This window comes from Scomber scombrus, chromosome 5, assembly GCF_963691925.1.
Source record: "Scomber scombrus chromosome 5, fScoSco1.1, whole genome shotgun sequence".
Classification (NCBI taxonomy): domain Eukaryota; kingdom Metazoa; phylum Chordata; class Actinopteri; order Scombriformes; family Scombridae; genus Scomber; species Scomber scombrus.
The window spans coordinates 16,535,377-16,549,758 of NC_084974.1; the positions used below are offsets into that span (position 1 = coordinate 16,535,377).

The 14,382-nt window shown below is 41.9% G+C and overlaps 2 protein-coding genes across 2 annotated transcripts; both read left to right on the top strand.

The window, feature by feature from the left end:
- The first annotated feature begins 17 nt into the window (after positions 1–17).
- On the top strand, positions 18–4,690 carry LOC133980940 (extracellular calcium-sensing receptor-like). Its single transcript, XM_062419812.1, has 9 exons — positions 18–175; positions 402–693; positions 808–894; positions 1,126–1,395; positions 1,573–1,776; positions 1,868–2,143; positions 2,560–2,784; positions 2,880–3,003; positions 3,777–4,690. Exons 2-9 carry the CDS (start codon positions 430–432, stop codon positions 4,688–4,690), a joined length of 2,364 nt encoding a protein of 787 aa, XP_062275796.1. The 5' UTR covers positions 18–175; positions 402–429.
- Positions 4,691–9,327: 4,637 nt separating this feature from the next.
- LOC133980668 (extracellular calcium-sensing receptor-like) lies at positions 9,328–13,945 on the top strand. Its single transcript, XM_062419439.1, has 9 exons — positions 9,328–9,731; positions 9,831–10,125; positions 10,354–10,440; positions 10,663–10,932; positions 11,394–11,600; positions 11,694–11,969; positions 12,318–12,545; positions 12,643–12,766; positions 13,032–13,945. Exons 1-9 carry the CDS (start codon positions 9,484–9,486, stop codon positions 13,943–13,945), a joined length of 2,649 nt encoding a protein of 882 aa, XP_062275423.1. The 5' UTR covers positions 9,328–9,483.
- The last annotated feature ends 437 nt before the right edge of the window (positions 13,946–14,382 follow it).

Sequence of the window (14,382 nt, forward strand, 5' to 3'; positions counted from 1 at the left end):
TCTTCTCTGTGTCTTTCTCTCTCTCCTCAACTTGTAAATTACGAAGAAAGTTTCATCTCAATGGTTTGTACAACCCTGGTGATGTTACTCTAGGTGGGCTGTTTGAGGTACACTATACCTCTGTCTTCCCCGAATGGACATTTTCCTCAGAGCCACGTCAGCCCAGCTGCAAAGGGTAAGTCTCACACACATACAGAAACCAGCATAAAACATTGCAGATTATTCTACAGTGTGTGTCATTTATTTAGTATGAGTCTTAATAGCAGATACTGAGATATTTTACAAATGTAAAATACACATGTAAACATTAAGATATATTAATACAGATGTTTAATAATGTTGTAATGTGGATAAGAAGATTGTATATCTGTCAAAATACTTTTAGACATGTTGTGTGTTAGCTTTGACACTCAAGGGTTCAGGCAAGCCATGACGATGGTCTTTGCTGTTGAAGAGATCAACAGACACTCCAACCTGCTACCTAATGTGACTTTGGGATATAGTCTTTATGACAACTGTGGCGCACTTGTTATTGGATTTCGTGCTGCTTTGGTGCTGGCCAGTGGCCAAGAGGAGCAGTTTCTTCAGGATAACTGTTCTGGGACCCCTCCAGTACTGGGGATTGTGGGTGATTCCTACTCAACATTTTCTATTGCCACCTCCAATGTGCTAGGTTTATTCAGACTGCCTATGGTAAACCTAACTTGTTTATGAGTAATTTTCATATTTAAAATCAAATGTTTCAAATGGCTCTGTTAATTTGCATGTGAATCACAACCTGTGTGCATACTGTATATCACTTTACAGGTGAGTCATTTTGCCACATGTTCCTGCCTGAGTGATCGGAAAAGGTTTCCATCTTTCTTCAGAACAATCCCAAGTGATGCTTTCCAAGTGAGACCATTAACAACATCATTGTTGCAAAATGTGTTTCATAAGAAACTAACTTGATAAGAGATCTTTAATATGTCATATTTCAATAATGAAAATATAGTTTGGAATGATTATGCTGAAATTGATAAATAAAAAAATCACTGTGACCCTTACATCAGTGACTGAATTACCTAAACAATAATAATTATTATAATTATAGTTATAATTAATTATAATTCTCTATCAAAATAGGTGCGTGCTATGATTCAGATTCTTAAACGCTTTGGCTGGACTTGGGTAGGCCTTCTGGTCAGTGATGATGACTATGGACTCCATGTTGCCCGATCCTTTCAATCTGATCTGGCTCAGTTCGGTGGAGGTTGTCTGGCCTACTCAGAGGTTTTGCCCTGGGGCAATGACCCTGCTGAACGTAGGAGGATTGTGGAAGTGATGAAGAAATCAACAGCTCGTGTGGTTATGGTTTTTGCACATGAAATCCACATTTATCAACTAATGGAGGAGGTTTGGTTTAATTGTTTGTTGTTCTTTTTCTTTTATTCTTCCTTTTCTGCAGAAAAGTGAACCTTAGTGAGAAATTGTATATGTTATCATAACACAATCACAATAAAGATTGTCTACCACAAAGCACTTAACTCTATTGTGCCTTATAAAGTCTAAAACGAAAAAAAAAATACACAGGTGGTGAGGCAGAATGCGATGGGCCTGCAGTGGATGGCTAGTGAAGCCTGGACCTCAGTTGATGTACTCCAGACCCCTGCTTTTATGCCATACCTGGGTGGCACCCTGGGCATTGCCATCCGTCGAGGAGAAATAGCAGGATTCAAGGACTTCCTCCACAGAATACAACCTGAACAATACCACAACAACTATGGAAACAGTATAGTGAGAGTTTAATTTTACTATCTGATCTAATATGTTAGCAACAATATATCATCACTGTTTCTGTTAACACAGATTTTTAATTACATTTCAGGTAAATCAGTTTTGGGAATTCATATTTCAGTGTAAATTTGCACCACCTCCAGCAGGTTGGGTTGAGGCTGGCGGAGCACTGTGCACTGGACAGGAGAATCTTCATAATGTGGAGAGTGAGCTGTTTGATGTTTCAAACCTTAGGCCAGAGTACAATGTGTATAAGGCTGTGTATGCTCTGGCGTATGCCCTTGATGACATGCTGCGGTGTGTGCCAGGTAGAGGGCCTTTCAGCGGGCGCAGCTGTGCCACTTTACAAAGACTAGAACCATGGCAGGTGTGATATCAATTTACACTCCACCAGTTTATGTTTCCAAATAGTTTAATAGTCAATTTTGGACACACTTTTTTTATTCACTAGAATGAGAAAATGGGCCCTAACTTTTGATTGGTACTGTAGCTTATCAGTAAGAGTGCCTGATCTAATGAGTATTGTATGAAAAAAAAATTCTAAAGAGAAGAACATGGCAAGGAAAAAACAGCATAAAATTCATAGTGGCTCAAGAATTACATTATATATTAAAAGTTTAAGTTCTTATATCTTAATTTAAACATGGCAAAACCAGCTTCTAGAACAAAGAATATTTTATACTGAAAGAGCAAATAATAATTGATGACTATACCTGACCATGATAACAGTAAGTGGGTGGGGTTTTTTTTATCTGTTGTTTAATTCATCTCACCCTCCTGAAGCTGGTCTATTATTTGGACAAAGTAAACTTCACCACACCATTTGGGGATCAAGTGACATTTGATGAGAATGGTGATGCCTTACCAGTCTACGACGTCATGAACTGGTTGTGGTTCCCTAATGGAACAACAAAGATTCAGAATGTGGGTGAGGTTAAGGAGTCAGCCAAAGGTAGAGAACTAACACTTCATGAAGACAACATTTTCTGGAACTTTGAATCCAAACAGGTTACTTCTGCTTAATTACTTTACACATGTTTGCCTGATTGATAATAACAGCATCAAATGGTTTAGGGCTATGACAACTCTTATTATCCCTTTAGCCACCCCGGTCAGTATGCAGTGAGAGCTGCCCCCCAGGTAGTCGCATGGCCAGAAAGAAGGGGCAACCCGTCTGCTGTTTTGACTGCATACCTTGTTCTGAGGGAAAGATTAGCAATGAAACAGGTTGGTATCCTTTATAAAATAATGTCATTTATGAATTTGACATTCAGACCCATGCCTTTGGCTTAGCCAAGTGCCTTACTGAACATAATTGGAAGGCGTTTGTTCCTACTGATTGGTTAGTACGTGTAGGGTTTAGTTTGAGGGTATGTGATAGTGTTAATCTCTGTAAACAGATATTAGCAGGCACCAGGGATGTTTTTGTACCCAAAGTGATCTGTTTACCGTTTGTAGCCCAAGACCGGGCTTTGGTTTCATGCAGTGCATGTGGGGAGCAAAAGAGGTCAAACACATTGGCTGAAATGCAATCTTGGAACCCATCGCCTACTGTCAGACAACAATTTTGCTTTTTATTTTATTTTTTTAATTTATATGCATTCATATGACTATAACTGTGTATAGAGATTAGTCAAAATGTCATCTGGACTGTTTCAAATTGCTAAGTCCAGATATCCATTATCTGAGATTGTTAAGATAGTGTTAACCTCTATGTGTGATGGACCCTCCTTCTAAAGGCCCCTGTTTTGTTGATAAGATACGTGACACATGACTGGTAAAAACTGGTAAAAACAAGAACTTTAATGTTTGGGAAACTAGCCATTACAAATTGGGAGGAAAAATTGGAAAAATGCAGATAGATTGCAGTCCCTTATGACAAATGTGTTTCATTTGTTCTTAAGACAATAATAGGAATGCAAATGGTTGGTGTTTCTTTCCAAATACCTGATGTTTCCTCTGAGCAATACTTATATTAACATTTTTTCTGTTGTTGTCAGACTCCATGGAGTGCACAAGATGTCCAGAAGACTTCTGGTCCAACCCCCAGCATGACCAATGTGTTCCTAAGAAAACTGAGTTCCTCTCCTATCATGAGCCTCTGGGTATCTGTTTGACAACCGCCTCATTGCTGGGCACATTATTCTGTGCTTTTGTCCTGGGGATTTTCATTTATCATCACAGCACACCCATGGTACGCGCCAACAATTCAGAACTGAGTTTCCTGCTCCTAATCTCACTCAAACTATGTTTCCTGTGTTCATTGCTGTTCATCGGCCGCCCAAGACTATGGACATGCCAGTTGAGACATGCAGCATTTGGAATTAGCTTTGTACTTTGTGTCTCATGCATCCTGGTTAAAACAATGGTTGTTGTGGCTGTGTTCAAGGCCTCCAAACCAGGAGGTGGAGCCAGTCTGAAGTGGTTTGGTGCTATGCAGCAGAGAGGGACAGTTCTGGTTCTTACTTCGATTCAGGGAGCGATTTGCACTGTTTGGCTTGTCTCCTCCTCACCAAGTCCTCATAAAAACACTCAATATCACAATGACATGATAATTTATGAATGTGTAGTAGGGTCAACAATTGGGTTTGCAGTGTTACTTGGCTATATTGGCTTTTTGGCTATCCTTAGCTTCCTGCTAGCATTTCTGGCAAGGAATCTTCCAGACAACTTCAATGAGGCTAAGTTCATCACTTTCAGCATGCTGATCTTCTGTGCTGTGTGGGTGGCATTTGTCCCTGCTTATGTCAATTCACCTGGTAAATATGCAGATGCGGTGGAGGTATTTGCCATCTTGGCCTCTAGTTTTGGCCTCTTGGTGTCATTGTTTGGACCCAAATGTTACATAATCCTTCTGAGACCCGAGAGAAACACAAAGAAAGCAATCATGGGTAGAGCCACTCCCAACACATGAATCAGCACTTTTGATCCTATGTGTGTTTTATATTAATTTGAGTAGTGATATCTCATTTTGACCAATGTCAAAGGTAACCTTTCTTTTTAGCTAAAAACTATCTTTCCAAGAAACAAAACCGAGGGAACAAGAAGGAGCTCATTGCTTCATCCTACACCCATTTGAACATTAGATATTTATTGTTTGTTGTAAGCCTAAAGAAGGAAAGTAAAGAAAGAACAAAAAGAAAGAAGGAGAAAGAAAAAAAAGAAAAAAAGAGGGAGGAAGAAAGAAAGAAAAAACAAGAAGAAAGAAAATGGAAGGAATATATATGTGTGTGTGTGTGTGTGTGTGTGTGTGTGTGTGTGTGTGTGTGTGTGTGTGTGTGTGTGTGTGTGTGTGTGTGTGTGTGTGTGTGTGTGTGTGTTTGTGTGTGTGTGTATATATGTATGTATATGTGTATATATGTATATATATATATATACATATGTGTATGCGTATATGTTGTTGTTGTTTTTGTTTTGTTTTTATTTCTATTTCTATTTTTTTTTTTTTTTTTTTTTGCTATCATTTCTATTTTGCCGTAAACCACTGCCTATTTGTTTTGTTCCGCTATTTTAACATGTTCAAAATAAACTTAACTAACTAACTAATTTGGAAGACCAAAAATTGCTTGAACTGTCTAAATCTGTGAGGTTGTCATTCTGCCATTTTCTGCCATTAAAAAAAAAAATTCTTACATTTCCCATACAACAGGCTTTGCATCTGTATCTATATTACTTACGCTTTGATTCATTTTTTTTACTCTTCAGATCTTCCATCCCTACCTTTTTGTACCACTCTCCTGATTCTGTCAAACTAGAGGGTCAGCAGGATCCAAATGTTTTTCCAATTGGCTTTTTTTCTTTGTATGTGCAGGTTCCAAAAAAGCAATTACAGTAATGTAAATCGAGTAAATGCCATTTCAGATATTTGTATGTGACCAACTGAAAAGCCATCTTTATTCTGCTTATTCTTCATCATTAACCAAAACTTATTTCTGTTTAAAAGAACACACACACACACATACACACATACTGGACCTGGTGTTACAGCGATACCTACTTTTACACACATGAAACATTTTTTATTTTTTTTATTTAAAAAAAATGTGTTACCTGAGATGAAATAATTTATAAAATAGGAAGTTGCAGACTCTGGGAAAACTTGCATCTAGAATACATGTGCAGATAACATATTTAGTTTATTTATTCCCTTGGTCATAATGTCAAAGTGGGTAACAGAATGAATAACCTTTGACTTGGTGCAGTCCAAAGGTTTCAACTTCAGTCTTTTGAATGTCTCTAAAATGGTGGTCAGGTCCCAGGTAGGGTACAAACCATTACATGCATAAATGCAGACAAATAAACCTTAATAATAGAAAAGACCTTGCCTAATGCGGAACAGTCTTCAATTGCCCAGCTAGTTGGTATACTGAGGGCATGGGCCTCCACTCTGCAGTAGCAAATCTGTTCTTGTGTTTAACACAAAGGGCACAAACGACACGTCATTAAATGAGAACACTGGTGCTCCACAGGCCAGTCTGTATATTGTTGGCTAGTTGGTTTTTACAAATTGCTAGGTTTGTTTCTATCATGTAATGCTATACGGCACAAAAAGACTTTTCCCATAGACTTATATTGTGAAAGAGATAAATCAGTGGGTACATTTTTTTGAGCATCACCACCCTCATTAAATGACTGGTGTCAGAATCAGAATTTGATCAATTCGGTCCAGTGGCTGAGCAACAATTCAAGAAAGGATGCAGCAAGCTGCTCTTTTTTTTAAATTGTAGACTTAAAAAAAAAAATGTCGGCTTACAAGTGACATAATGTTGCAATTTCAGAAACTGCTTAGGTTTTTAAAAATCTAATCAGTTGAAGCAAAATTGTTATTTTATGCTGCTTTATTGCATTTATCTTTCATCTCCACTGTACTTTCAGAGTTTCACTACAGTGTGTAGCTGACGTAAAACACGGTTTATCAATCACTTCATAATGTCATTCTTTGTGTTTGAACAAACTGTGTGTGAAACCATCCATCCATCCATCCATTTTCTGCCGCTTATCTGGGGCCGGGTCGCGGTGGCATCAGGCTAAGCAATGTGACCCAGACATCCTTCTCCCCAGCAACGTTCGTCAGCTCCTCGTGGGGGATTCCAAGGCGTTCCCAGGCCGGAAGGGATATATAATCCCTCTAGCGTTTTCTGGGTCTACCCTGGGGTCTCCTCCCAGTTGGACGTGCCTGGAACACCTCCAGAAGGAGGCATCCAGGAGACATCCTGACCAGATGCCCGAACCACCTCAGCTGACTCCTTTCAATGCGGAGGAGCAGCAGCTCTACTCTGAGCCTCCCCCTGGTGTCCAAGCTCCTAACCCTATCTCTAAGGCTGAACCCAGACACTCGCCGGAGGAAACTCATTTCAGCTGCTTGTATCCGTGATCTTATTCTTTCGGTCACTACCCAAAGTTCGTGACCATAGGTGAGGGTTGGAACGTAGACCGACCGGTAAATTGAGAGCTTTGCCTTCAGGCTGAACTCCTTCTTCACCAGGACGGTCCAGTGCAACGCCCGAATCACTGCTGATGCCGCGCCGATCCGCCTGTCGATCTCCCACTCCATCCTACCCTCACTCATGAACAAGACCCAGAGATACTTAAACTCCTCCACTTGGGGCAATAACTCCCTCCCAACCATGAGGGGGAAATCTACCTTTTTACTGCAGAGCACCATGGCCTCCGATTTGGAGGTGCTGACTCTCATCCCGACCGCTTCACACTCGGCTGCAAACCGAGCCCAGTGCCTGTTGGAGGTCCTAGTGTGTTGAGGCCAACAGAACCACATCGTCCGCAAACAGCAGAGAAGCAATTCTGAGGTCCCCAAACTGGACACTCTCCTCCCCCCGACTGCACCTTGAGATCCTGTCCATGAAAATCACCAACAGGATTGGAGACAAGGGGCAGCCCTGACGGAGCCCAACACCCACTGAGAACAGGTATGACTTAGTGCCGAGGATCCGGACACAGCTCCCACAGCAGTTGTATAGGGACCAAATGGCTCACAGCAGCGACCCTGGTACCCCATACTCCCACAACACGTCCCACACGGTCGTAGGCCTTCTCCAAGTCCGCAAAGCACATGTAGACTGGGTGAGCGAACTCCATGCCCCCTGCAGTAACCCTGCAAGGGTGAAGAGCTGGTCCACTGTTCCACTGCCAGGACGGAATCCGCATTGTTCCTCCTGCATCAGAGGTTCGACAATCGGCCGGAGCCTCCTTTCCAGCACCCTGGCATAAACTTTTCCCGGGAGGCTGAGTAGTGTGATCCCCTGATAGTTGGAACACACCCTCCCCATTTTTAAAAAGGGGGACCACCATCCCGGTCTGCCAGTCCATGGGCACTGTCCCCGACCTCCATGCGACATTGAAGAGGCGTGCCAACCATGACAACCCCACAATGTCCAGAGCCTTCAGCATCTCAGGGCGAATGTCATCTGCCCCCGGCGCCTTGCCTCTGAGGAGCTGTTTAACTACCTCAGTGACCTCTGCCAGGGATATGAATGAAGATCTCCCCAGATCATCCAGCTCTGCCTCCTCTACAGAGGCCAGGTTTAGGAGTTCCTCGAAGTGCTCCTTCCACCGCCCGACAATATCCCCAGTTGAGGTCAAAAGTTCTTCGCCCCTGCTGAGAACAGCTTGAGCTAATCCCTGCTTTCCCCTCCTGAGTCACCTGACGGTTTGCCAGAACTGCCAGCCAGAACCCAAAGGCCTCCTTCTTCAGCTTGACGGCCTCCTTTACCGCCGGTGTCCACCAGCGGGTTCTCCGGTTGCCGCCCCGACAGGCACGGACGACCTTAATGCTGCAACTCTGAGCAGCCGCCTCCACAACTGAGGTCTTGAACATGGTCCACTCGGACTCCAGGTTCTCTCCCTCCCCAGGAATGCAGGAGAAGTTCCTCCGTAGGTGTTGAGTTGAAGACCTCACGTACGGGGCCTCCGCCAGACGTTCCCAGTTCACCCTCACTACTCGTTTAGGCTTCCCAGGTCTGTCCGGCAGTCTTCCCCGCCACCTGATCCAATTCACCACCAGGTGGTGATCAGTTGACAGCTCCTCTCCTCTCTTCACCCGAGTGTCCAAAACATATGGCCGCAGGTCAGATGATACAAATACAAAGTCGATCATCAACTTTTGGCCTAAGGGTTAGTTCAGATGGGCAGGCTGTTTCTCCCAATCACCCCCTTCCACGTTTCTCCATTATTGCCCACGTGGGTATTGAAGTTTCCCAGCAAAACTATGAGCTCGCCGGGCCGCACCCCTTCCAGGGCACCTCCCAACGAGTCCAAGGGAGGCGACCCTCTCACTCCACAGGGAGAACTCCAACACAAAGGCGCTCAGCCGGGGACTCGTGAGTTGTCTGGACCCTCACCTGGTACCAATTTACCTTGGAAGACCCTACCAGGGGCTAATGCCCCCGACAACACAGATCCCAGGGTCACTGGGACACGCAAACCCCTCCACCACAATAAGGTGATGATTCATGGGGGTGTGTGTGAAACCATGCTTAAATTATATAATCATTACATTCTGTGTCTTTACAATTAATTTGATCTTTATGCCCTGCCCCCCAGCTACTGTCCATGCCGTGATGGGTGGCATGATATGATGACAAAAAAAAAACAAAAAAAAATTCACAAGATGAGATCACATGACTCTCCACATAAAATGAAGTAATCTTGCATGAAGATAGGAAACAGGGTGAAGGGAAGAGGGCAGTTATGGGTGCATTTCCTGATGCAGTTTTGCTGTTGTATGTCTACCTGATCTTCATTTTGTTCTCTTACTCCTGTTTCTTGTCAGAGTCTTCCTCTCTTTTCTCATCTTGTAAATTAAGGAGACAGTTTTATCTTAATGGGATGCACAAGCCTGGTGATGTGATTCTTGGTGGTCTGTTTGAAGTCCACTACACCTCTGTCTTCCCTGAGCTGACATTTACCTCAGAGCCACGTCAGCTCAGCTGTCAAGGGTAAGTCTTATACACATGCAGCAGAAGGCATACATTTTTACAGATTTATATATTGTGTATAGTACTTTTTAGTGGTGACTTTGACATTTTATGTGTTAGATTTGACCCTCCAGGGTTCAGGCATGCCATGACCATGGCCTTTGCTATTGATGAGATCAACAGAAACTCCAACCTGCTACCTAATGTGTCTTTGGGATACAGTCTTTATGATAACTGTGCCACACTTGTAATTGGATTCAGTGCTGCTTTATCACTGGCCAGTGGTCGAGAGGAGCAGTTTCTGCTTGAGGAGACCTGTTTGGGGACCCCTCCAGTACTGGGGATTGTCGGTGATTCCTTCTCGACATTTTCTATCGCCACCTCTGATGTGATAGGTTTATTCAAATTGCCAATTGTAAGTTTCCTTTCTTTAGTCTGTACTTTTGATGTGCTGTAATTTAAAGTGTCCGAACATGATACTTTTCAACAAATTTATTGAATCCAACTTCTCTCACAAGCCTTTATTTTGTAAGCAGTGACTGTTTCATGCGAGATTCTTAAATGATGAATTGTTAAAATATGTAAAATAATTTTGATGTAACACAAAACCTGTTTGCATCATGATTTTTTCTTTTCACTGTAGGTGAGTTATTTTGCCACATGTTCCTGCTTGAGTGATCGCCAACGGTTCCCATCTTTCTTTAGAACAATCCCAAGTGATGCTTTCCAGGTGAAACTCTGTAATAGAAATAACAAATGCAAAATATGTTTTGCAGAAAATATATTGACCTTCAAAATATGCCTCCCTCCAACAAAACTAATATTTTGTCTTATGCAGAAGAGTACTGCATTTGATCTGTGCACCGAATAATTTAACTGTATTTCAAGGTAAATTTTCACTGAAAGAACATTCCAGCCTTTACTCTAATGTCTCCACTCTGTATTCAAATAGGTGCGGGCTATGATTCGAATTCTAAAGCGATTCAGCTGGACCTGGGCAGGTCTGCTGGTCAGTGATGACGACTATGGTCTCCATGTTGCCCGTTCCTTTCAATCTAACCTGGCTCAGTCTGGTGGAGGTTGTCTGGCCTACTCAGAGATTTTGCCCTGGGGTGACAACCCGGCCGAACTTAGCAGGATTGTGGAGGTGATGAAGAAATCAACAGCTCGTGTTGTCATCGTGTTTGCACATCAGATTCACATGATTCAACTAATGGAAGAGGTTGGGATTAAAATATTTCTCTCTCTCCTGATTCCAACATAGATTAAATAATGGTTCAAAAGTAATGACTCTGGGGGAACAAAGAAAAGAACGCAAACTTTGCTATGTATGAAAAAACTAAAATTGCATTTTAAGCTGGGGTAGCACACATATGAATTATTCCTAAACTTCCTTTTAACCATTCAAAATGAGTCAATATTAATGGTCATGATAAGAGCTGTATCCTAAAAAGAGGTTTTTCTGTATTTTATCGAGCAATACTAACTTTAACTCAGCATTTTCTTGCCATATATATGTGTGCTGAACCTGCTTTAAATCATCTGTCACCTATCTCTAAATAAATAATTTGCATTGGCATGAGTTTTATAGTTTTGGTTTTTATTTTGTAGTAATTCTTACAGAGTGAACTGTATTTCTTCCATAGAAGTCTGAAAATATATATTTAATATAATACAACACAGGTGGTGAAGCAGAATGTGACAGGCCTGCAGTGGCTCGCCAGTGAAGCCTGGACATCAGCTGCTGTGCTACAAATCCCCCATCTCATGCCGTACCTGGGTGGCACACTAGGAATTGCCATTCGCAGAGGAGAGATAGCAGGCCTCAGGGATTTCCTATTAAGAACACGTCCTGACATACACCACAACAACAGCAATGGAGATAACATGGTAAGAGTTTAAACGTTCCTTCAGATATGTAATTCAGTGATAAAATGTTTTTATATGTTTGTTTAACACTTTGTTTTATATTATAAATTTCAGGTGAGGCAGTTTTGGGAACACACTTTTCAATGTAGATTCGCACCAACACCAACAGGTTGGATGGAAGCTGGGGGAGTGCTCTGCACTGGAGATGAGGACCTAGAGAGTGTGGAGACTGAGTTTTTGGATGTGTCTAACCTCAGACCTGAGTACAACATTTACAAAGCTGTATATGCCTTAGCATATGCCCTTGATGATATGCTGCAGTGTGTGCCAGGCAGAGGGCCTTTCAGCGGGTCTAGCTGTGCTTCTTTACAAAGACTGGAGCCATGGCAGGTATGATATCAATTTACACTTCACTGTTTATGTTTTAAAACAGCTGGTACACTTTGGGGTACTGTATTTACTGTAATAGATTTCCATCATAAAGTATGCTTGAGCGAACACATTTTTAATTGTTACATTGGTAGGTTGGTTTCAATGTCCTGGTTGTCTTAGAGTAGAAGACATACTTTTAACCCGAGAAGTTGCAAGAGAAAAGAATAACATTTAAAGATCACTTGATTTAAACAGTATCATGAACCTGTCAATCAGACCCTGTGAAAGCATATGTCCAATCAGGACCAGTACTTTTTCCTGGTGGAGTCTGTCAAGCTATGTATTATTTATCTCATCCTGCCATAGCTTATGTATTACTTGGAAAAGGTCAACTTCACCACACCCTTTGGTGATCAAGTGTCATTTGATGAGAATGGTGATGCCTTGCCAATCTATGATATCATGAACTGGAAGTGGCTCCCTAATGGACAAACAAACGTTCATAGTGTGGGTGTGGTTAAGAAGTCAGCCTTCAAAGGTGAAGAGCTCACACTGGATGAAAGCAAAATCTACTGGAATTTTAACTCCAAACAGGTAACTTTGGTCTATTGATATTTCTGCCTTAGTACAGCATACAATAATGACATGAAATGGTGTAAAATAACAGCAACAGAACTCTTATCCCCTGTAGCCAGCCAGGTCAGTTTGTAGTGAGAGCTGCCCTCCGGGTACCCGCATGGCCAGAAAGAAGGGGCAGCCTGTGTGCTGTTTTGACTGCATCCCTTGTTCTGAGGGAAAATTCAGCAATGAAACAGGTTGGTTTCCTTTATAAATCTATGAGCTATATTATGGATTATGAATCCTGTCCATATGGACCCAGGTAGTGGAGGTGAAAAAGCACATGCAAGTTACTGCTCAGGCAAGAATTATTGTTTATCAGCGTGGCTGTGTGTTAGGCCCATCTAGCTATACTCTCCCCAGACTGGTGATAGAAGTAGTGACAAGGGCCGCAAAAAGTAGAAAGTTGGCTACATAAAATTGTGAGTAAATTTTTCGCTTTCTATCTTCCCCCTTTCGTAGATTCAATGGAGTGCAAAAGTTGTCCAGAAGACTTCTGGTCCAGCCCCCAGCGTGACCAATGTATTCCTAAGAAAACAGAATTCCTCTCCTACCATGAGCCTCTGGGTATCTGTTTGACAACCGCCTCATTGCTGGGCACATTTATATGTACTTTTGTCCTGGGGATTTTCATCTATCATCGCAGCACACCCATGGTACGCGCTAATAATTCAGAACTGAGTTTCCTACTCTTGGTGTCACTTAAACTATGTTTTCTGTGTTCACTGCTGTTCATCGGTCGCCCCAGACTATGGACATGCCAGCTGAGACATGCAGCATTTGGAATCAGCTTTGTGCTTTGTGTTTCATGTATCCTGGTTAAAACCATGGTGGTTCTGGCTGTTTTCAAGGCCTCCAAACCAGGAGGTGGAACCAGTCTGAAGTGGTTTGGTGCTATGCAGCAGAGAGGGACAGTTCTGGCTCTTACATCTATTCAAGCAGCAATCTGCACTGCTTGGCTTGTATCTTCCTCACCAACTCCTCATAAAAACAATCAATATCACAATGACAAGATAGTTTATGAGTGTGTAGTTGGCTCAACAGTTTGGTTTGCAGTGTTGCTGGGTTATATTGGCATACTGGCAATCCTCAGCTTCCTGCTCGCATTTCTGGCAAGGAATCTTCCAGATAACTTCAATGAGGCTAAACTTATCACTTTTAGTATGCTGATCTTCTGTGCTGTGTGGGTGGCCTTTGTCCCTGCTTATGTCAACTCCCCAGGCAAATATGCAGATGCAGTGGAAGTATTTGCCATTCTGGCCTCCAGTTTTGGCCTCTTGGTGGCACTGTTTGGACCCAAATGTTACATAATCCTGCTGAGGCCAGAGAGAAACACAAAGAAAGCAATCATGGGTCGAGGTACCACCAAGACATGAGAACTGTAATTTATCCAACTATGGACTGCTCATGAAAAGACAAACAAAAATCGCCACCTTTTTTTATTTAAAACCTTATTTAGGTGGAAGAATGATGCCTGAATAAATTAGAAGATGTAAATAAACATGAAATAAAATCTGAGTATTCCATTGTTATTGCATGTTCTTTCATTTGTTGTTTTTTTGCCTGATTACAGTCCCTCAGATATCAAATATGAAAAGGAATTGTAAATGAGTAACTCATACAGTACATTTTAGCTCATAACCCTCAGAGATGGAAAACAATTTAATTGTTGCTGTTGTAGTAATAAATAATTCCCTTTTCTATTTTTTAAAGCTGCTTTAAGTCTTTTTTGAGTCTTTTAAGATAATTAACTGCCTCTTACTGCCTTTGTGATTGGAAAATCTATAAGTTATTGTGTCTTTGAAGAGATTCA